Raw genomic sequence first — 25,836 nt, forward strand, 5'->3', positions numbered from 1 at the left:
AAACTCTTTAGGTGACTTTTTTCAGCCTTTCTTCCTCTGCTGTGACAGCAGCTTGCACACAGGCTTGGTCATTTGCATATGTGTCATGCAGTTGCTGCTGCTAAACATTAAACATACATCAACAGTTCTGTTATCTTTAATAGCAAATTTTGATAAATGGTAAGGATTCAGTTCACTATCACTTCACGAGTATAGTAGAATATGAAAATTATCATCTCAAAAACTCCCAAATTATAAAGTGTAGCAATAAATAAAGACTTACCTAAGAGTGCTTGGAATAAACGGCTTTTAAAAATCCTTATGACACGCTCTATAGCATTTTTTAGAGCTTTGTCTTGTGGTTTAGTGAGGCGACTGTGATAATCCTCCAAGAGTTCTAATGCCCGGTGGGCGTCTGAAATGAAAGAAAACAAATTTTATTACTCTTAATCAAGAAATACATTACAGCAACAAGAATTTTTTTTTATAGGTAAAAATATATGCCAAAAGATATATAAAGATACTTCCTAGTACATACACCAAAATAAGAAATGGGACATACCAAACAGACGTAATTACCAACACATACAGGTCTTCAATCACTGACCATTAAAAACCTGTTATGTGCAGCGAACTTTAGCACGAACTCATTTTCAATCCAGAGTCATGTTCACTCGTTATTCCATTTAAAAATCATGGAGATACTACTCACGTACGGATGAGAAAGCCTTCTCTCTGTAAACAGAGCGAATGCTTCTTGGGTTTGAGCATGATTAGTCTCTAGGATCTTCGAGTAATATAACGTTGCTTTATTTTAATTGCTTTCTCCTACCCCCACCCCCACATTACGTAACGCAACGTGATTTTATTGTACATGTTTTTGATTCCTTCTTTTTTTAAAACAAAAAAACTCTCGATACAATTAGAGGAAGCGGGGGGGGGGGCGAAACAGGTCAGCTGACTCCCATTTTATTTTCTTCACCCCGTTTATTTTAAAACGTTTTTAATCATGAATTATAAAGATCTTCCCTTCATGATTGCGAGATCATATATATATCTCAGTGATGGAACATTACCGATTCCGATTCTTTATAAATCTCTAAATATAACACTATGAAGTAGTTAATGTTTCTCAATTACTGAAGAAACATGTTAAAAATCAATAAATATTTATTTTATCATTACTAGCAGCAGTGGAAGGTTTTTGCTTTTAACAAAAAAAGACAAAAAGAATCGTTTTGGGCATCAGAAAATAGGTACACATTTTGCTGCTTCCGATTAATCGTCCCAACACTAATTTATATATATATATATATATATATATATATATGGACGATATCAAAACATCGTTAATTCATTACCCACTCAGTATCAGCCATATAGCATAAATGGTGAGAAGCCTTGACTGTCATTTAGGCAGTTGAGTTTTGATCCTAGCTTGAGGCAGTTGCCTGTCTAGCAGCACTGATGAGCTGTGAAACAGCGAAAAAGTACTGTATGTGGATGATATAGTAGAGTTAGATTTCAAGATCCAAATATTTATTTTCCATGGAAAATTTTAGTACATTTTTTGCTGGAGGAGCATTTTACATGAAAAATAAATATTTTGATTTTGGAATGTAACTATACTGTTATTCTTTTATATATGCTCTGTTATGTTTAACATAAATTGAGCTTCTAAACAAAAAAGAATTGGTATACACAAAGAGTGAAATATAATTAATAACATTTTACAAAAACAAAATATATAAGTTGAAATGTATTGAACTAAAATTATTTGTAAAAATTCTAAGTGAAATTATGAGACTCAATGAAGATTAATCTATGTTTTACCTATGTTAACCATTTCCTTAAGTAGCCTCAAATTTAACTTCATTTTATCTATAATATAAATCTCACCTGTCTGTTTAAATGTATGTATGTATGTATGTCTGCCTAAAACTTTCGACAGAGGCTACGGATTTTCAGGAGATCGGTATCATTTTAAAGCTTGACTCTCCGGACGACTTATTGAAAAATTAGCAAAAAACATTAATTCCTTCACCCTCAACTGGGCACTTTTCTACACAGAGGGGCTGCTTTTTTTCGCCAATATTTTCCAAAGTCTTCACCTCTTTTCGATTGACTAACCTTAATTTAAAACTTTGTCCCTTCCAGTTTGGCGAACAGTGCAACAGCGAAGATGTTACGGTTTTTTTTTCCACGTTCTTTTCCTCCTTCGCGGTACGGGTTCGAGCCTGCCTGTCTAGTGCACTTTTTTTTTTGCTCTGCTCAACACACCTACAAACAACCAAGCAACGCCGGCCACTCAGGCTAGTAAACACACACACAGGCACGTACGTGTGTGTGTGTGTGTGTGTGTGTGTGTGTGTGTGTGTGTGTGTGTGTGTGTGTGTGTGTGTGTGTGTGTGTGGAGAGGGGGGATTATCAATCCGAATCAGAAATCGGTAAAATCAAAATTTTTGGGTGTACTGGAAAAGTTTATGTCTATTTTCCAATGCAAGGAATGATCCTATTAATTTTTTGTTTTTAACTTTATTATTGCTTGCGCTCATAATAAATATTTATTAATTTTAAACCAAAAGTAAAATTAAAATTTCATAGCTACTCCCCTCGACAAGTGAATTTTTATGTTTGTGATAATATATGCACATATTGTGCATGGGTACAGTAATCAGGGAAAAAAATAATTCTATAGCTAAATATTTAGAGATTTTTTTTTAAAAATCCGAACCGGAAATTATATTAGAATCAGGGATTAAGAACAGACTCGGTAAAAAAAAAAAAAAAAAAAAAAAAAATCTATGAATCGTTCCATTACAAATTATACAAAAGGAAAAGATATTTATAAAAAAAATATACTGATGCATATAGATTTATTGATCAATTTGAAACGAGGGAATATAATATTGAAGCCTAATGCTTCTCATCAGAAGAGGAGGGGATGTGCTAGGTAACAAGATATTGATGTGACGTCTAACACTAGGCATATTAGGGATCTTGTATAAAGGGGTATACATTGGAGGGTGGGGACAGAAGGATTAGATAATTATGCCACTTTAAATATGCTTTGGCGGTAGTAGTACGGAGTACGCTATGGGAGTTCATTAATTAATTCAATGATTATAATGAAGAAAAAGAATTAAAAAAAAAAAAAGAATGTTAGAAAAAAAAAAGTAAAATAAAATAAAGTTAAAAAAAAAAAAAAAAAAAAAAAAGTTGATGAATAGTGTTAAAATGGTACCAATCTGGCAGGTTTCATACAGGTGGTATATAATCTAGTAAAGGCAGGAGATATGGTTTGGAATGAAAGTAAAAGCATTAAACGAATACAATATGCATCAGACTATAGTCTTCTATTTTTTCTTCTTGTATCTAAGTTCCAACTGCACTCGAGCTTTTTACTATATCGAAGAAGTCTCGATTTAAAGAATCCTTATATACTTCTTTGATCCCCATATATATATATATTTACATGGTAGTCACCACTTATCAAGGTCCAGAGGCCACTCGAGGATAAGGGTTATTGCATGTACAGTAATGAATGGGATAATATCGTAGTAATTGTTAGTAATGGAGATTTTATAAAGCATCTTACTTAAGGGGGGGGGGGCAGTTTATCAGGAATTTGTTTATGTTGGACTTTAAGACATCCAAGTTGTAGTCAGGTGGGAAACAGGCAGACGGAACAGAGTTCCACAGGTGTGCACTTCTAAGAAAGAAGCTTTGTTCATGGAATCTACATTTTGATTTAGGCACAGATAAAAAATGGGGAAAATTATTGACAGTGGTTTCAGCTAGACGGGTGTTTTTGTGAAAGATTGGTGAGGGGGGGGCAGAGATTGGAGCTCAGACGAGCACTTGCTATGGAAATAATGATAAAACGAAGACAGGCTCGCAATGTCTCTTCTGTGAGAGAGAGGTTGCAGGGAAGAGAAAAGGACATCCCTCACTAAGCCACAAAGTCTATTTTGTACTCTGTCAAGGCAGGATAGGCTGTTTTTAGCAGCTCCTGCCCAGATGTGGCAGCAGTACTCCATCCTTGGACGTACTTGGCTTTTATATAGATAGAGAATTGCATAAGTAGTGAGATATCTTCTGGAGCGGTAGAAGGATCCTACCATTTTTCCAACGACCTTGGCAACAGACTTGATGTACATGTTCCATTTCAGGTCAGGAGTAAAGGTCAATCCCAGAAGCTTATCAAAACATGGCGCCTCTCCTAGACGAGAGCCATCCAGTTCAATTGATGCCAGATGGGGATCAGAGCATTGATGATGTAAAGATAGGAGCTTGGTTTTTAACTGTGAAAAATGAGAAAGGATTATATATTCTATACACACACAATATGTCTACTATTGCAAGCACAATCAGAGAGGAGACATTAGAATCTATCAGTGAGTCACATTATGTGTCAGTTACGATTGATGGTGCCACTGACAGCTCTGTGTCAGAAAATGAAGCAGTTTATGTTAGAATAATATTGAATGGCAAACCAGAAAATAAACTTATTGAAATTACTGCCATGCTGAAGGCATTATCTCTGCTACTAAATCTGCTCTTTGAAAAATGGGAATCCATAATGATGAAATGTCATCAAGAATTGTTGGGTTTTGTGCAGATGGTGCAAATGTGAATAACGGACAGAGGAATGGTGTTGTGTCACTGTTGAGGAACTTCCTTCCTCATCTGATTGACTTTCACTGTCTGGCACACAGACTTGAATTAGCTCTGTTGAAGCTACGAAAGCAGTGTCCTATCATGCAGTCTGTCAATGAAAGTCTACATTTGATATGGAAGACATACCACTTAAGCCCAAAGAGCAAAAGAGAGCTAAAGATCATTGGAGAAGAACTTGAAGCAAGAATTTACTCACCAGCACCAGTGAAGGGTACCAGATGGGTTCCCCATGTAGACAGGGCAATGAGAGTTTTTTTTACAAGGAAAAAAGATGGCCATTTAGCCGAGGATCATGGTCAGTATGCAGCAGTCTTCACTCATATGGAAAATCTTGCAGCAACATCACCAAACGCAGATATTGTTGGTAGAGCTAGGAAAGTACAAAAGCAGTTGAAAGACCTTGTATTTACCACATTTTGCCATTTTGTATCTGACCTGTTTGGTGAGCTAGCTTTACTCAGTCTAAAACTACAGGCAAACAATCTGATTCTTCCTGTAGCAGTTGGATCAATTAACGATTGTATGAAAATTATTACAAGTATGAAGGAGGAATACATTCCTGGGGGAATGTATGAAAAGTTTATGAATTGCATTGAAGATCAACAGTTTTCAAACCGAAGAAACATGTTGGCTCTACAGTTGACCTTATATTGAAAGAACTGGAGTCAAGGTTCAAAAATCTGTTGGGAGCAAACACAAGTGTAGATGCTCAAGCTGTGGTGAAAAGTTTCAACGTATTTAATCATGATACATGGCCAGAAAGTAAAAGAGAACTTCTCCATTTTGGAAATCACGAAATAGAGGTGATTTGTAACTGGTTTGAAAAACCTCTTGTGACTGTAAGATGCAACGTGGAAGTTGTTCAAACAGAATGGAGACAAATGAAATTCTTTGTTTCTAATACTTTCAAGGACAAGTCTTATTCTGATCTGTGGCAAATTCTACTAACCAAGGACCCATACAAGACTGACTTGTCTAATTTGTTACATCTTGTAAGAATAATGCTGACTCATCCTATTAGCCCTGAAGAGTGTGAGAGAGCCTTTTCTGCACAGAAAAGAATAAAGAGGGACATACAGAGCAGCTCGTCTGTACAGAAACTGTCAGATTTAATATTGATTTCTTCAGAAGGTCCAGATCTGGCTGAATTCAACCCAGAGAAATCCATTGAGAAGTAAATGGCTAATGGCAGGAGAAGGATTGCTGGGGGGATGGGGGCAGGACAGTGTGACTGGCTAGCTAACATTATTTCTGTAAATCAACAGAGCAGTAATATTTAAAAACAAATAGATTTAAGCTATTTATTCAAGTTATATTTGATAAAATTGAAACTGAATAAAATCTCTGAATTCCCCCCTTTTAATTTTGTTTATCTCATAATTCGAAAATTAAAAAAACATCACCTAATATTATGGCTTTTTCATAACAGTGAAATAGCATTACATTGCGTTGGCTAGTAAATTAAAATATTTAGTTGTCAAAGGTCAACTAAAATTAAATTCGTCCGTAGAGCCCTGTATTATATATATATATATATATATATATATATATATATATATATATCATATAGGAGGAAAAGAACGAGGGGGAAAAAACCTGATGTCTTTGCTATTACGACCACCACCAAACCGGAGGTGACGTAGGTTTAAATGAAGGCTAGACAATCTAAAGAGGGATGACTTTCAAAAATATTGGTGAAAAAAGCGACTCCTCCCTGTAGAAAATTGCCCAGTTGCCAATATTTTTAACCAATTATTTGGTATTTGTCGTCTGAAGGGTCGAGCTTCAAAACGATACTGATCTTGTGAAAATCCGTCGCCTCTGTCAAAAGTTTTAGGCAGACATGCAAACATACATACATTTATATATTGGTAGCTCAATTTTCGACCCAAACCGATTAAAAAGCTTGCCATATCTCTGAATACCCTTTATATCAAATTTTAAATGTTTGGACCAGAAATTGTCTAAGTAATTTGGTAGAGATTGCAGAGGCCAATTTCTTTTTAAACTTTGACGCCTATTATGACCCCTTAACATTTGTTTTGGGCTCAAATCAAGTTATTAGATCCATGTCCAATGAACCTATATCTAAAATTTCAATTGGTTGTACCCAAAATTAACGGAGGAGTTTGGTAGAGTTCTCAAAGGTCAAATCGTTGAACTTTGACCTCTTAACAGCCAAATTTCTGGCCAAAAATGGATTCCAACGATTTTCTCAAATCTTAGTATCCTGTATATCAAATTTCGAGTCTGTAGACTGAAAATTGACAGAGTTATTGTGTCCGGAAATGTAGACAGACACACAAACTTTCACAGATATATAGATTTATCTGCTACATCACTGGTCCTTGTGAACAATTTTAATATGAATTTTAGGGGCTTTAAACCTATTTCAATGGTTACATCAACCCAAACATTGTACGAATAAACCTCAAGATTAGAACAGAAGTCCAAATAATTCAGATTATCATTAAATCAATCAACTGAATATAAAACTAATTTTTTTAATTAATGACATTCTTTCTGGATTCTTTTATTTAAAAATAATTTTTTTTTATTTTTATACTTTTATTTTAAAAAAAGTTGTAATAAAATCAATAAACTAAAACAATTCAATAAAATCAGGCAAAATAAAGGTCAGAAAAGCATTGAACAGAGTCCTGTTCAATCGCGGGTTTTGGCATTCAGTAGTTGGTCTTCTGTTTTTTTTGGGGGGGGGGAGTTAACCATCCATCTTCTTAAACAGTGTAGAAATCTATACACGGTGGAACGAACACTGAAATTGTTGCCACAGAAAAGACATGATTCTATTCCCATTTGATGAAAACCGGTTTTCTTTTTTGTTGCAGACCATCTACTAGTTGGCCAACTGTGTACAACTCACAAGAGCAATAGGAACCTTCTCTCAGGTCTAAAAGTGATACAATGTTCAACAACTCATGCTCTGTACCAATCCAAGTTATGAGAACAGAACCATTGCCCTAGCACCCTTAAAATGCAAATCCAGACGGTTCAACGCTTAAGGGCACAGCTCAACAAAGTTTCCAGCCACGGTTATGGTCTTTGGTGGAGTTTCAAGTGAGGGCCACATCATGCCACCTCACATCTTCGAAGTCAGCTTGAAAGTCAACATCAGAGTCTCCCTGGATGTGCTGATCCCCTGGTGCAATCAGGTAGTACGTTGAGAACATCACCAACATGATCTCCCACAACACCAAAGCCGGCCTGATCGCCGTCATCTGAGCTCCCACCAGTGCTTGTGGAAAAAGCATGCTGCCAGTTCCAGACCCATAGAGGCAGTGACTGAGGCTGAAGGCGGCTACATTGAATAGATGTCAACTCTACTACATAATCAAGTTACCTGAATTGATGTTTTCAATAAAAGTTCTAAAATAAAGCAATAGTCTTGTTTTCTATATGGCGACAAATTACAGGGTGGAAGGATAATATCATTCTACCCTTTAGTTCTATATCACTTTGGTACAAAACAAAATTTAATGCAGAAACAAATCAAAATAAATAAATAAGTCAAAAGTTTTAACTTTGACAGTATTGTAAAGAGACAAAGTTATATAGATTAAAGGTTTAGCAAATCAAATCCGTCAGATGTCAATAAATATTAACTCAGTTCTATGGATAGAATATTCGGTCAATCAGAGTTCGTATATAACTTTCAAAGATGCAAAATTGTCATTAGACCGTCCTACCAGAAATGACCTCCTTTTTAAGAGAATAGGTGGAAATATTAACTTTGCCTTTGGAGGAAAAGATAGTGTAGTATCTGTTCTGTCGACTTGATACAATACTACCAGGCATTATTTCTTTGTGATGCATTTTGTTCTTTCCTTATGATGTCATAATCTCAGGATTATCTTTTTGGGGTGGATGTAGTGTACCATCTATTGTTTTCATATCATCCTCCCTAGCATTAAATCCTCCTTTTACCAGCGAGGGGGCGCTCATGTTCATTTGTCATAATATCATCCTCTCAATCATTACCTCCTCCTTTGGATGGGATGGCGTCAGTTTATTATATATTCGTTCACCATGATGTCATCCACTAAGACTAGCAAAACCACTAATATATATATATATATATATATATATATATTGCCTGTCTAACCACACTGATGAGCGGTGATACAGTGAAACAGTACTGTATATGGATGACTATATATGATTTTTAAATTAAAAATTTCAAAGCTGATTTTTAGTCGCGTGCAAGTAACTAAGTCGGTCCGTCTGTCGGTAATACTTTTGTGCTTGGCCTTTTTGGTTAAGATCAAAGGTCTGTTAATAAATGCTGTTATTAGCTTTTTAAGCTTTTCTTGGCTTTTTGGCCAGGATCAAAGTGTAGTATCTGTCTTACTACATGCTGTACTTATAGTGATATAAAGTGGGGGATCACTTTTCTGTATAAATTTAATGTAAAATGATCACCCACTTTACAACCAGTCAGTCTCAAAGCCATTCAAGTCATTCTCCAGATCATTCAAGTTGTTTTTGAAGGATTCCAGTTATTTTTTAAGTATTCAAGTCATTCTTAAGGTCATTCAATTCATCCTTAAGTCCATTAAAGTCAGTCTAAGTAATTTACTTTTTATTTATTTAAGTCATTTCAGCTCATTTTTCGGTCATTTTAGTTTATCTTTAAGAATTTCATGTCAATCCTACATTCACGCATTCATTCATTACACGAGAGCACGCGACTAATGGCTATCGACCTTGTTTTTTAAATTCCTCATTTCATTTGTAATTAGTCCTTTTGCACAGAACAAATGTACATCAATCTGTTATGATCGATTCTTGTTGATATGCACTAAAACATAAGTAAAAATGTTATCACTAATACCAAATATTGAAACACTTTCATTTCTATTAATACATTAGCGTGTGTTATTTTTTGTGCCATGCTTACACCTATTTTCTCCTGAATGACTGTCGTTTAATTGTTATGACCTTCCATTTCTTGTAATAAACAATTTTACCAAGAATTCTTGATAAGTTCTGGTTTTGGTTTCGATTATAGCTGATGGCACTCAAGTCATCTATTTTTTTTATAAATAATTTTACCAAGAATTCTTCATGAGTTTTGGTTTCAATTATAGCTGAAGGAACTCAAGTTTATATATATGATATATATATTATTCTTCATAAGTTTTGGTTCAAGCTGATGTACCCAAGTCATATGGACATACTTTTTTATATCACAACTTTAAAACATAAGAATCGATAGAAAATTGATTTTATAATAATAGAGACGAAATCTGCAAGAATTGAAATATCATATTTACGTGTATTTTACGACCGGACTATGCCAGACGTCCCTGCTAGCTTAGATAAATACTTTTGCATGCTTAACAAAAGAGCTACAATAATATCAGGGCGACTCCATTTATGCTGCACAGCCACAGAATGCCAACATCAATGTTACATGTGGAATTTCCACAGGTCCCATTAGTAGTCATTAAGTATATTTGCTCCAAAAATTCGACATCAAGGTCATTAGTATACATATTTTAGAGACAAACTTATGTCTATGAAGAAACCTTATTAACTTTCTTCTCATCTCACAATACACCTATTCATGTGTAGCACACAAACATTTAAGCCAACCTTTATGAATATCTGAAGGGAATTTTTTTTTTTTTAATATATATATTTATTTTCAACAGGAGTGGAAAACTCGTATCTTTAATTTATTTAAATAATAAAAAAAAAAAAAAAAATTTATTTGGTTCTAAACTTTTCTATATTGCCATCTCCAAAGGCCCTCAAGCAAATTCAATAGAATTAATACTACACATTTTTAATTTGTATATATATACACAATCGTTTTTATTAATAGTAATATTATTATGATTATTAATAAAATTGATTAGGAATTATATATATTTGTTTTATATAAACATTAATATGTCACTGAAAATTCATGAGCGTGTTTCTGTCCATTAGTTTGGATTTGATTACGTACTAACTTTTGTATAAACAATATCGTCTGAAGAGGTTTCTAGTTAACTAGCTGGCCGAAACATACTCATGAATGTGTAGCAACATGCTTATGTAAAACAATATATCTTGCCCTACTTCGGTATTGAGCACTCTTGTATTAACCTTGTTAAAACATCATTGGTTGCTTTACCTCTGGAAAATATTAATCTAGAATTATATAAGGATAGCTTTTTTTTTTTTTAATTTTCGAATTTGATTTTTAAGGGAGATAATTTACTTCTGGCATTAGGAAAACGTCAAATGTCGATTAGATTTTCAAAACAGATGCATTTGGATCCTGGCTAAAGGTCAAGGAACAATGTTTTTGTGGTTAAGCATCTGGAAATAAATGAAAAAAAATCTGGATTTAATTAATCAGAATGTCTTTTAATGTAGTATTGGTTTTTTTGTCAGAAAACCGTCCTCCCAAGAATTATCTTTTACATAAGAGCTTAACATTTTTTCCTGAATAATATAAATATATATAGTCTGAAATAAAAATGTTTTCCACTTAAAGTGTAAGCCAATAGAATTGAATTTCGTGTTTAAATTATATATATTTTTTTTTAATTTAAAGTTTTCAGTTTTGTTATTGTTGAGACATTATGTTGAACAAAGATGGTGAAGAAGCAATACAGTTCCGATACTGAGTGTTAAGTAATTGACAGTAACAAAAATGGCTGCGAAGAATCAAATGCAGGTTCGTGACGTAGACAACGGCGAACTGATTGAATCGAAAATTCCACAATTATTATAGTAACTTTGGAAGCTTTTCATTGGTTGGTTACTATAACTTGTGGTTATAAAAACGATTGTTGAAATCATTGGTGTCATATCCCCCCCCCCTCATTTAACACACCCACTTTTTTTTTTTTTTTTTGATATAATGGAAAAATCCTTTCGGATTCAATTTGGTTTGACTTGAGAAAAGAAAAGAAAAATAAATAAAATAAACAAATAAAATAAACAAATAAAATAATTTTTTGTTTGTTCTTTGGGGGGGGATTTGTCTATATTTTCATTGGTCAAAAAGAATATATTGGTATAATGTGTGCAAAAAGAAGCCATTTTTTTTTTTGTAAACCACATTAAGTTTTTTTTTTTATACATATAAAAATAAACACTTTTCAAATATATATACACACACATATAATCCTATTCAAATACATATAAATATATATACACAAACAAATATACATTTTTTTTATTTTAACAAAAACTGGAAACATTTTGTTCGGTATTAGTTCGTTAATTTAGTTAGTAAGATAAAAATGCTTGCAGTTTTACGTTGTGTCCGGGACATTGCTGGAATTCTTTATTAAATAATTATGGAATATTAAATTCCAATTGTGAGCACTTCGTCTTAGTCTGTATAACGATTTATTCAGTTTCCACAGAAAATTTTTCTTTTTCATTTTAAATCCCTTTGCACACTCAATCGAAGCATTTAAATAAGCATTTTTTTACATCCATTTGATGTATTTTTAAATTGTATTGAGTGGCAAATTGTAATAAAATTCTAATTGTCGTTAAATTTGTCGTTGGTGAAAATATGGCAAAATATTCCACTCCAGAAATTTGCGAAAAACCTTTTGCAATAAATATTGCTTTAAAAGTTTTGCTGCCAAAAGCAGTGATTTTTTTGGAAAAAACCCCAGCGTGAAGAAATTATATTCTTATCTTTTGGTTTTGCCACTATTTCGTATGTGTTATTTTCAGATAAAGCTTTCAATTCGGATTCCATAGCTTTTTTCCACATTCTTGGTGATTTTCTGAATTAATCGTCTCATTGTATCTTTTCAATTTTTTAGAAGTCTGGCTTTTTTTCGCTCCCTTAACGGGTATAGATGTGTCTGGTTAATATTTTTGTCAGTTCTACTGCAATTGTCGTCATTATTGATATTTTCATTGTGATCAATTAAGATACTAGATAATATATTTCCTCACATTTTTCATCCACTGGATCGCCATTTTTTAAAATTTAATGTATCATTAAATTTTACACATCTTACCCTATTTATGGCATTTTGGTCTGGAAAGTAGATTAAATATGCTAGACTTTTTTATATCGTAACCTACGAAAATACCTTTTTCGCTTTTAATATTTAATTTACTGGTATTTTCTATAAATGCAAAGCAATCTGAACCAAATATATGCATTCGGTTCATTTTGGGTTTTACACCATAAAACGCTTCATATGGTGTTTTGCTTAATCTTCTACTGAACGATCTATTTCTTATAAATGCTGCTGCCATTAAAGCGTACGTCCATAAACTATGCGCTAATTTCGATTCGATAAGTAGACATCTTGCCATCTCAAAAGAGGTTTGCCATGCCCTTTCAGCAGTGCCATTTTGAAAGGAGGAATACGGCGCAGATTTGTGTTTAATACGATGGTTAATTAATAGAAGTTCAATGTCTGAGTGAATACATTTTACTGGGCCGTACGTAATTCTTAGTGGCGAGGATATTGTTGGATTTGTGTTTTAGAAAATAAACTATAATTAAACCGAAGAATCATCAATAAAGTTCAAAACGTACCTTAGATTATTTCTCCTCATAGGGGTGATCGGACCTGCTAAGTCACAGTGCACAAGTGAGAGAATTTTCGTGGCCTTTTTGTCTGGTGTTTTGCTTATATATTTTGTCATTTTCCCCTGTGTGCAAGCATCACAATTTGGGAGATCGTCTGAAGGTATTATTTTCATGCTTTCAACTACATTTGGTAATTTTTTAATATCAGCAGTATTGCAGTGTCCTAGAATTTTATACCAGGTTTCCAAGTCGTGACAGGCAGTTTTGGAGGGAACCATACTTTTTAAATAATATAGTCGGCCATTTTCTTTAATGTCAAATACAGTTCCAGTCGAGTATATCAATTTTGACTTGTTTGGGCCAAACTTTGTATTCGTGCCTTGTTTAATGGCAGCCTGCACAGAAAATATGTCTTGCTTAAATGTAGGTATGAACAGAGCATTTTTTAGAATACAATTACAAATTTAGCCGTTATTTTTTTTAGTGATATTTTAGCATCGCTTCTTTTCAAGACTATATCATTTGACTACCGTCAGTTCGACAAAATGACTTTATGCATTAAAGTTTAAACCAAACTTAATAAAATAAGATTCCTTAGTGAAAGCGTGTTCTGTAGCACTACAGTCTACAAAGAGATTTTTACCGTTTCTGGTATTATCAAAGTTACATGTGAATAGAAATGTATGTTCTTCATCAAAGTTCTCAACGTTTTTTACGGAGTCCATTTTTGAGCTTTTATATTGACATTGGAAACTTTTGTGATTGGGTCATCTACAATTATAGCAGATAATTTTCTTTTTCTTGGGAAAATTACTTTTGGGGAAAATATTGCGGTGAGATACATAATTTGGTGGTGTCTGTTTTCGAGAAGCATTTTCGGACTTCTTGATATTGGTGGAGTTATTGTCTACGAGCATCTGATTCGTCTCTTCATAACTTTAAATTCACTGAAATTTATGGGTTTGTCTTTTTGCGTTATAACAGTTGTAAATAGTTTAAAATCGGCTGGAAGTCCCTTGAGGTCATTGATATCAACAGGCTATCACTTATTATTTCACCTGAGAGTTTTAAGGCATTGGTGGTTGTTTCTGCCCTTATAACGTAGTCGGTAATAGTTTCATCCTTGTTATGTTCTAGAGACGTTAGTTCTGTATATAGTGATATAATTTTCGGTTTCTCTTTTGATAAATAATGCACTCTTAATATGTTCACTGCTTTCCATCCATTATCCAAGGCATCTTTTATAATCAGAGAGACTTCTATCGTCTAAGCACTGAATCACTTCTGTAAAAACAGTCGTATTCTTTTCGAGAAATTCGAGGTCGTTAGGATTCTCTGTTGGAGATTGTATCACTGTAGTTTCCGAATCCTTAGATTCCCCAGAAATTTTACTTGCCACAATTCGAATTTAGATTCCAAACCGTCAAAGAAAAGATGATGGTTGGGCGCATAACCTGTTAAGTGTTGAGACATTATGTTGAACAAAGATGGCGGTGAAGAAGCAGTACAGTTCCGATACTGAGTGTTAAGTAATTGACAGTAACAAAGATGGCGGCAAAGAATCAAATACAGGTTCGTGGACAACGGCAAACTGAGTGAATCCAAAATTCGACAATTTTTATAATAACTTTGGAAGCTTCTCATTGGTTGGTTATTATAACTTGTGATTATAAAAATGATTGTCAAAATCATTGGTGTCATACCGCCCCCCCCCCATTAGGAGTCAAAAACATTTAACAGTTATCATCACTTCTCGCCCACCCACATAAATAATAATAGAACAGTCATACTGGCCAGTTGTTTCTTATTTTATTTACAAGACTGAAAATATTCTTTTTATAATTATTATTTCAGTCACTTAGATTATTTAGAATGAAATAGGTTTCAGCATTATTAGAACATTTTTTTTTTTTTTTTTTTACATAGGCATCACCACATTATCAAGGCCAAGAGGCAACTCAAGGATAAGGGTTAAAGAGTGTACAGTAGAAATTGGACAATATAGTAATCATTAGTAATGAAAATTTGGTAAATTTGATAACTTATATGGAACGGCTCATCAAGAACTTATTTACGTTAGACTTGAACACAACCATATTGTAGTCAGCCCGAAAGCAGGAAAACGGAAGACAATTCCACAGGCGTGCAGTTCTAAGAAAGAAGCTTTGTTCATGGAATCTACGTTTAGGTTTAGGTACAGATAAAAAGTGGCGGGAATTATTGATAGTGTTTACAACTAGACGAGTGTTTCTTGTGAAAGTTTGGCGAGGGGGGACCATAGATTGAAGCTCAGTCGAACACTTTCCATGAAAATAACGATACATCAGAGACAAACTCGCAACATTTCTTCTGTGAGATAGAGGTTGCAAGGAAGAGAAAAGGACATCTCCTACGAGGCTACGAAGTCTATTTTGAACTCTATCAAGGCAGGCCAAGTCCTTTCTAGCAGCTCCTGCCCAGATGTGGCAACAGTATTCCATCCTTGGACGTACCTGGCTCTTATATAGATAGAGAATAGCATCAGCATATCTACCGGATCGATAGAAAGATCCCACCATTTTTCCAGCGGCCTTGGCAACAGATTTGATGTACGTGTTCCATTTAAGATCAGGAGTAATGGTCAAGCCAAGAAGCTTGTCAAAACTAGAGGCCTCCTGAAGACGAGAGCCATTCATTTCAATTGATGCCAGATGTGGATCAGAATGTTGATGATGTAAAGAGAGAAGCTTGGTTTTAGATGCATTAAAAGTAACCAGCCACTCCTTACCCCCATTGTACTACATGCTCAAGATCAGAGGAGAGAGAATTGGAGAGAACTTGGTCGTTTACTGTCTTAGATGTGCTACCATAAATGGTAGTGTCGTCAGCATAAATGTCTACAAATGATGTAAGGATGTGATTTGGAAGATCATTAATGTAGATCAGGAAAAGAGTTGGGCCCAGGATGGACCCCTGAGGGACACCGGCATTAATACCGTGAGCTTCTGATTTTTGCCCCTCAACTACTACTCTTATCAACCTGTCAGAAAGAAATGATTTAATAATTGAGAAGACATTTCCAGCAATACCATAGCTAGAGATCTTATGAAGTAAACCTTTATGCCATACCCTATCAAAGGCTTTAGATATGTCAAGAGCAATTGCCCTAGAAAGGTTGCCTCCGTCGAGAGATTTGCTAATCCTATGGGATATAACTGTAAGCACATCTGCTGTAGATCTAGCAGAATGGAAACCATATTGAGTGTCACTAAGGTTATTTTTGTTGAGATGGTTGATTACTTCTGTATTTAACACAGATTCCAGCAACTTACTCATGACGCACAGGAGACTTATTGGCCTGTAATGAGAGGGGGATGAGCGATCACCTGAATTCTTAAATACAGGGCATACTGATGAAATTTTCCAGGGAGATGGGAAACTATTCTCTTTAAGACAATGTTTAAACAGTTTTGTAAGTATGGGCGCTAGTTCAGGTTGAAGTTTTTTGAGTACTATAATTGGAATACCATCAGGGCCAGTTGCTTTACTGGAATCAAGGTTTTTGATTAGCTTGGCAACATCACGTACAGATATACGTATATCACATAGCGTGTTTTCTGATACAGGAGGAAATATTGGGGGTTGGTGGCCTTGATTGCAAAGGGTAGAATTAGCTGCAAAGTTCTTGACAAAGAGTTTGGCTTTGTCTGATGCTGACGAGATTACCTCAGGTCCATTGATAATAGTTGGGATGGAGCACACGCTTCTGTTTAGGATTCTGTTTGCTATTTGCCAAAACTGGTGGGAACCAAGCCGCTGTTCAGCTACTTTGGACTTAACAGATTGAGCATACAACTCTTGCATTCTTTATTACTTTCTTACAATGGTTGCTGGCAGTCCTGAAAGCGGCTTTAGTTTTCATACATCTATTACATTGGAAACAATGGAAAAAGTGATTTCTGTGCGCAATGGCAGCAGCACATTCTGGAGAGAACCATGGCTGGCTGTTAGGTTTTTGCTGAAACTTTTTCAAGGGTATGAAATGGTCAATACCTACAATTAACCATTCCGTCAGGTCTAATACTATAGAGGACACATCTTTTCTAAACATGGAATGCAGAGATAGATCAGATATAAATGTACGGAAGCTATCCCAATCAGCCTTAGTGTATCGATATACTGTACGATGGAGAGGTATGTCTGGGGACTTATTACATTTCATTTTTATCTTAATTGATACAACAGAGTGGTCGGAAGATCCAAGAGGCGACAGAACAGAAACTGAACATAGTTCAGGGCAAGTTGTGAGAAAAAGGTCTAGTAGGCTCGCATACTGGCCATCATTGTCGGGCACACGGGTGGGTTCCTGAACAATCTGAGTGAGGTCATAGGCAATGGAGAAATCATGACAGAACTTCCCCTCATCATCGGTCTTGCTAGAGTGGGTCAACCATTCGACGTTGTGAACATTGAAGTCACCACATACATGAATGTTAGCTGAAGGATAAGCAGATAGGACTTGGTCAATTTTCTCAGATATGCTTTGAAAGATAGTAACTCCGCTGTTATGGGGGTGATAGAGAGTAAATATAAATGCCGTAGTGTGAGCTAAAGCAACCCGGAAGCACATATAAGGTAAGTTAGGATCTTCCCTGGAGATGTCCCTACCACATGGAAAGTTATCCCTAATATAGGCACATATTCCATGCCCATGGCGATTTTGGGGGTCAGATTTAGAAGTTAAGTTAGAGTATCCTTTAATTGCGAACTCTTCTAGGGAAATAGCCTGTCCAATGCCAGTTTCACTTAAAAATAAAAGGTCTGGTTTAGTCTCCTGTAATTGGGTTTCAACCTCTGGAAGGTTAGAACGTAGACCCCTGATGTTGGAGAAGGAGACATGGTAGTAGTTACAATTTTAATTTTATGAAATAATACTTTCAAAATATGTGATTAGCTCCTATTCAATTTTAATGCCAACTACATGGTAAACATCGGACCAGATTTAATACAATGGTCAATGAGATTGGACATTGAATGATTCCCGGAGACTTATCAACAAAATGAGAAAAAAACATTACGAAGTCTTCTATGGTTAGAATGGATTTCACCGAAAATCTTAGAAGAAAAAAAAAAAAAAAAAAAAGAAAAACAGATTTTTCATTAATAAAAAAAAATTTAAAAAAAATCATACAGCATTCTCGAGTTTCTAAAATGTTCAAATTTATCGTTACAAAATGTTTTCAAAAGATATGAGATAATACTAGCAAGCCGCCCGGCATTGCTTGGTTGTAAAATATGTTGAAATATATTTTAATTCATGCACAGTTCCTATTTATTATTATAGAACAAATTGTGTATCGATTATTATAGTGCACCCAATAGATAGTAATGATTTCAAAAGTAATTAAAAAAAAATCTCACTTGGCTGCTATCAGCTAGATTCAAAACCAAAACATACATCTTTCCAGTCTTGTTCAATTTCGTATGACCTAAATCATACGTATACAAAAGCATCAAAAAAAGTTTAACTGGTAACTGTTAATTAGAACATGTGCATAAAGAAATGGGGATAGTCGATTTATGCCAGGCTAAAGCCGATGTTTATTTTATTTTATTAATTTTGATACCTTAGCAGCTATTTTACCAGCTAAAAACCAAATCGAAAGTGTTCCATAAGTCCAAATACTTTATATATCAAGTTTCAAGCCTAGCGACCAAAAATCAGAGGGGAGTTTGGTCGAGAATTTTATTCTAAATGCTTCACAATTATGTATTATGTAGAAAATATGCATAAATAGAACTGAAGTTAAATGAAACTAATCATCCAATAAGAAACCACAAAAAATGAATTAAAGTTCGTTTTCCAAAGAATATGCAAATTAGTTTACCTTTATTTAGTCTCTCACATATCAATGACTGAGTATATTAAAAAGTTCGTTTTAATAGTTTTTAAATAGAAAAAGTAGGTTTTTAATATTAATGTTCATAAGACTCAACTATATGTTTTACTAGTCATACAAGTATAAAAAAAAAAAACAGTTGAAAAGGAGCGGAGAATACAGTGTGCAAAGTATTATTACCATAGTTGTTATTATAACAATGCTTTGGATATTGTATTCTGTATACACAATGTTGATAATAGCCCAAAACATAAACATCTCAGAAATATTGGGAAACACAAAAGGTATTATTTAGAAATTCTGTGTCTAAGTTTATTACAAAAGAAGTCATGTTTATTGCGTTACTGATCTTATATGAAAGATTTATGAGCAAAGGCCAGACAAAATCAAATTTTACAGTCAATATAATGTGAAAAACTAAAATAAAAAAAAAAAAAAAAAAAAAAAAAAGGCATTCACATTGACGATAGTGTAGTTTTTTTTTTTTAATTAATAAAATAAGCATATCTTACTAGCATGGTTATTCGGTATTGCTCGGGAGTATGAACAGCAAAAGAGAAGATTTAAAAAGTATAACTGTATTATTTGGACTACTGTTCTCATCTTTAGTGTTATTTTCAATGTTTTGGTCGATGTAACCTCCAACCTTCTTCCGATGTCTTGTCAAACTCTGAAATCTTTCTGCCGAACTCTTGAACTTGCATGGAATTTCAAATGGAACTAATTAAGCCATAGCAGGAGCATGCATTCATTCAGTCAGCCATGAGCGAATAAAAGTCTCAAGTAATTTGCAAATGTTTTCTGAGGATTGTCCGCACTGAGGATTGAACTATCAACATAACTGTACCTATTTACTATGCCTCCCCACGGGACAGAGTTAGACACCAGGGTCGTTTTTTAACGTGGAGAAAAGGTACAAAAATAAAAATTGTCTCAGTCGTGAAGGATTTCTCCTCCACCGAAAGAGAACAAGAAATAGAAGTGCAGCATCTGAAGAACAGATACTACACTTTGATCTTGTCCCGAAGGCCAAGATGTATCAACATAACTGTAACATACAATTAAATTTTATTTAGTACTTTATGATACAATTGCGAATTACTTAAGATTTCTACCTGGTCATGGCTGATAAAACAAGACCACGCTTCCCTCATGGATTAAGTAAAGGGTTCTGTTTGAAATTCCATAGCGATTCCTGAGTTTGATGCAAAGATTCTCGAATTCAACACCTGATGATTACGTCAACTGAAAGGCCGTGAAAATTATACACAAGATGAGAAGAGTAGTTTGAAAAATCTAAACATGAAGTTTCTATCATCTCATTAGAAACATTAAGTGTAATACCTTTCTTTTAAAACTTCTCTCCCATTTCCTCAAGCTGAATCTTATGATAGAAGAGACAATACACTTTGATCCCAGCACGAAAGCCAAGAAATTGTTTTGTTTTAGAATTTCAGATAGAAAGCAATCACTAATGCTGACAATCTCAACTGATTCTGTTCTTCCTTACTATAAAAGAAATAAAAAAAAATAAAAAATTTAAGTGCCTATATTACAATGCAGTAAAAGAATGTATCAGCTTTGTGAGGTGTCTTGTGTAGATTTCGGTTTTCACATGCATACGGACATTTTATATGGAGAGAACTTGAATACCTACTAGACACTATTCTCAAGTATCTACGATCTCTCAAGGATTTGTCAGGACAACATGACAGAAGGATACTTTCCCCCCACAAGTAAACCCTGACTAAATGTTCAAAATAACATTAATACAAATAAGATCTCTGTACGACTAGACTACACCTCTATTACCTCTAGTAATAGCACCAAGCTGGGTACAGCACCAGACTAGATGAATTCTTATCCTGGCATGTGGTAAGACCAAGAAACCATGAAAAAGATATACAGTCAATTTGTGTGAGAAAAATTAATGTGTTTTCATTTCTTTACTAGCTCAACATAAAAGAAAATTTAATGTAACATTCAAATATCTATGTATTTAGATCAAGTGTTAGCCCTAGGATTGATTTCTGAGAACTTTGAAGTCTAATCACACAATAAGTATATAAAAGATTATGAAACAGGTTTAGATCATTTATTGAACAAGTTTAGAATAATTATCAATCCTCATCTCAAAAATATACAATCATATCAAAAACCGAAATCGACCCGGATTTATTAAAAAAAAAAAAAAAAAAACTTGGGCTGTTTGCATTTGAATTTCTAACGGCTATGTTCGTTGGGAAAGCAAAACAAAAAAAAATTTTTTTTTTCACTATTCACCAATAACATCCAATGTGAATGCACCTGAAGGTGGTCGGAGGTTACATCGGCTGAAAGGTTGTGCAGAAAAAACAACAACCAAGATGAGAATAATAGTCCAAATAATACAAAAAATAAGTTTAGAACAAATTAGATAAAACTATGGCACGTCTATGATGGTAGGCATAAAACTCAAAGATACGTCCAGTTGAAGGCAAAATCTGATTTTAAAATTTCATGAAAATATTAAATTAAGTCAAATAATCTAAATACAAGGTGGAATGATAAAATTGTCGCCCTAAAGAAAACAACACGGATTTATTTTATAACTTTTATTGAGAAAAAAAAATTCAGGTAACTTCATTATGTAGGGGAGCTGACATCTATTCAATGTAGCTGCCTTCAGCCTTAATAACTGCCTTAATATGGGTCTGGAACTGGGAGCATGACTTTTCCACAAGTGCCAACAGGAGCTCAGCGAATACTTGGTGGATTGCAGTGATCAGGCTGGCTTTGGTGTTGTGGGAGGTCATATTGGTGCTCTCGACATTACCAAACGAAGTAGTCCAGCGGGTTCAGGTCAGGGGAGGAGTCAGGGCAGGTTAGGGTTAGGGTACACAGCCATAGCAATTTTTCTGAAGCCAAGACTGAAGCGTCTCTTTGGACTTGTGAGCTCGTGCAGAATTTTGCTGCTACACCCAGGGTCTGCCAGCGGCCACCTGATTGCACCAGGGGATCACCACACTCTTTAGCACATCCAGGTACACTTTGGTGTTGACTTTCAAGCCGACTTCAAAGATGTGAAGTGGAATGATGTGGCCCTCACTTGAAACCAAACCAAAGACTATAACCATTGTTTTCATCACACTCGGCATGTCTGTTATTCGGGGCAATCTAACGATGCATTTTGAGGGTGCTGGCAATGGTCCTGTTGTCATAACTTTGATCAGTAGAGACCAGGAGTTGTATGTACAGCGTTGCATCTCCGATCTCGCTCGTTGAACATTGTGTCACTTTTAGACATGATAGAAGGTTCCTATCACTCTTGAGATTTGTACACAACTGGCAAGAAAACCGGTTTTCATCAAACGGAAATGGAATCATGTCTTTACTAGGGTGACAATTTTATCGTTCCACTCGGTAATACAAAGTTTCTAACAGTCTGTGGAACACATTGTCACAGTATTACTTTCTCAAGAAGAAATGTTCATCTTCAAATCCAACAATTTTCAGTTGAATGATGAAGAATATTATGAGAGGATTGAAAATGACGAATGGAATGAAATGAGTTTGATTGCTTCTAGTGATAGGTAATGACAAGTATTTGTTGATTTCGGATTTTAAGATGTCATATTACAATTTGCAGAGAAGCAGTAATGTGTCCTACTGAACATGACATTCTTGGGAAGAAACTTCATAGAAACTCTGCTTGATGCTAGGTACATTGAGGAAGAAAGAAAAGTTACTTACAGTTGTGGTAGTTAGACAAGTTCTTACAAATATTTTACATGGAGCAACCAGATGATCAGCAAAGCACCTTCATTGGGAAGGACTATAGAATAAAGAAACATTTGTGTGGATTTCCAATAATAATAATTAAAAAGAAACATTTATGTGGATTTCCAAACAACTTAGTTGTTGTGGTGGAACCTCATACATCGAAATCGACGGGAGAGTCTATCATATATATATATATATATATATATACATATTATAATAATTATTAAATACCTATAGACACTCGTGTTTCATCCTTTCAGAAATCGTCAGTGCAGGGTGTCCCGATTAATGCATGTATATATATGGATTAAAATAATTGTAATTATATATATATATATACACACACAAAAATGTAAATGTTGGTTCGTTCGGAGTTAATTGTCTAAAAAACCACTGGACGGATGACTTCCACGTTTTGGTATAATATGTTTACTATATCCATGTGTGTTTTTATATATTTCTTTTTAATTATAACATTATACTTAATTTTTCTATGATAAATAGCTGGATTTCTTTGTACCGAGAGGTCATTTTTTTTTTTTATTTAGGGACAATTATTTATTACCGCTTCCTGTCATGTGACCAGTGTTACAATTTTAGCGGTTTTCCTGCTAGATCTGGAGATTTCGTTTACAATCTAGCAGGAAATTCTAGAAAATCTGGAGGTATTTGGCACCCAGACACCCGCATTAAATTGCTTGAAAATACTTTAAAACATAAAATAAACTCATTCATGTAAGTAAAAAAAAGTAGCATTTATTGCCTTTGGTAACAACTATTTATTGATTATTTGTTTTGTTTTTCACCTTTTTTTCGAGTAACCATTCTTAAATCTCACTATAAAATCGATTTTTCCAAGTACATTTTAGGTGTGGGGGGGGGGCATTCCAATCTCCCCGAAGGGGTTTGTATTACTGTACACAGATTCGAAAAAGTTGTTAAAAACAAATATATAACAAATAAATGTTATCAAAGGCAAGATAAGTTACTTTTCTGCCAAACTGGCTAGCGATTTTCTGGACATTTCTTTTTCCTGATCTCGCGGGTTTTTTTTAAATCTCAGTTGACAATATTGCATCACTAAAAAAACACCACAACAGAATGTGTTTACAATATCGGTAAATTTTCAATGGGTGTATTGATAATGTAACCATGTGATTGAAATTTAATTTAAATTAACCACACATGGTCGAAAAATTAATGCCGACGCTCAAAGTGTATACACATTTTGATTCCTCCCTTTACTTAAAAATTCCCCAAAAATCAGGAAATTAACGAATTTTAATGAAAATTGCAGTATTTTTCAAATAATGATCGCAGAATATAATGAACTAATTATTTTTACTTGACTCTTGGTGAAAATGTTTTTTGTTTAAACAAAAAATACCTTTACTAAAGTTATGGTTTTCAGTAGTAAATAAAAAACGCAAGAATTTATTTTTGCTTTTTTTTAAAGCATCATAATTTGTAACAATAAAAAATAATTTTTACAGTAACATTACGAAAAAAGCCCCTAAAGTCCGTATTAATGTATTCGATATAACTCGAAGAAAAATGAATTATCGGATACTATTCAGGAAATTAAAGATTCAATTAGATTCCTATTTCAGTCACCTAAATTATTTAGGGTGAAATGTGTTTAGGAATTTATAGCCAAACCTAAATATTTTTTTTTTGGTAAATATCCAGATACGCTACTACAGAACACCGACCACTCTAATTTGTTTGGGGGGGGGGATGTGATGTTGGCGCGCGTGCGCGCCAACATCATATCCGCCCCCCCCCCCCACTCGCGCCCCCAATGTACAAAGTAAAATCTTCGGAAAATGTTAAATGGTGTTCTAATTGGTAAATGTCGGTGTGTTACTTACAGAAAATTTGAAAATTCGATGTTCCAGGTAAAAAAAAAAAAAAAAAAAAAAAAAAAAAACAGATAAATTAACCCCCCCTACTCCAACTTGGTGTGCTTTCCTTTTCTTATTTTATTTCTTTTTCAGCTAATTTTAAATTTTCCACCCAAAAAGCGCTATAATGTATTTCTGAAAATTAGAAAATTCTATGTCCTGGAAAAAAAAATCCCCTCCCCCAACATAGTTTGCTTGGTGAAGCCGTCGTTTATGCTACAGCGTGCATGCGCGTAGCATAAACGGATGCTGCAAAATGATGGAAAGAAGTTTGTGGGTTCAGGGGTAAATACCATGCAAACGGTAAATTTGCCCCAAGTTTGACTATCAGATTCGTTGTCAGCGACCTCAATTACCAACAAAAAAACAAATTAGAGTGGCCGGTGTTCTGTAGTAGCGTATCTGGATATTTACCCTTTTTTTTTCTTGCTTAAAAAAATAGCATTAATACAGTAAGTTAGGTAAACTGACTTTTTCGTTTAAAAATGGAATTATTTCCCTTTCGTTATTAACTTTTTAAAAAAAAAATTTTTTTTTTTAATAAATATTTTGTGGGGTTTGTACACAGATTCGAAAAAGTTGTCCAAAAAGAAATATATAACAAATAAATGTTATCAAAGGCAAGATAAGTTACTTTTCTACCAAACTGGATATATTTTTTGTGTTTTTATTCAATGTAACATGTTTATTCAGCTTGAAAACCATACAGTGTTTACCGATGTATTGGAACATTCAAGATGGCGTCTGATTCTCTCTTTAACATGGTAAATGTGGGAAAAGATGTTATAAATAAAAAAAACGGATAAAATACTGTTAAAAACTCGCTCAATATATGTTACCGTGACATAGGTTGACATATATTCGGCGGGTTTTTAATAGTATTTTGTATAGTTTTTTTATTTATAACACCTTTTTCCATACTTACGGTGTTAAAGAGGGTGTGAGACGCCATCTTGAATTTTCGAATACATCGGTAAACACTGTATGTTTTTCGAGCTGAATAAATATGTTACATTGAATAAAAACACAAAAAATATATCCAGTTTGGCAGAAAAGTAACTTATCTAGCCTTTGATAACATTTATTTGTTATATATTTGTTTTTT

At 34.2% G+C, this 25,836-nt stretch overlaps 1 protein-coding gene across 18 annotated transcripts in view; it reads right to left on the reverse strand.

The window, feature by feature from the left end:
* The window catches only part of LOC145287959 (disks large homolog 1-like), a 909,452-nt gene that overhangs the window by 725,813 nt on the left and 157,803 nt on the right, over positions 1-25,836 (reverse strand). For all 18 annotated transcript variants that reach the window (XM_080135923.1, XM_080135919.1, XM_080135921.1 and 15 more), the window contains exon 2: positions 263-394. In XM_080135923.1, coding sequence (XP_079992049.1) covers positions 263-394 — 132 coding nt within the window. The remainder of the gene's footprint in view (positions 1-262; positions 395-25,836) is intronic.

The sequence above is a fragment of the Euprymna scolopes genome, chromosome 11 (genome assembly GCF_053919585.1).
Source record: "Euprymna scolopes isolate OS-2025 chromosome 11, ASM5391958v1, whole genome shotgun sequence".
In the NCBI taxonomy this organism is placed as follows: Eukaryota; Metazoa; Mollusca; class Cephalopoda; order Sepiida; family Sepiolidae; genus Euprymna; species Euprymna scolopes.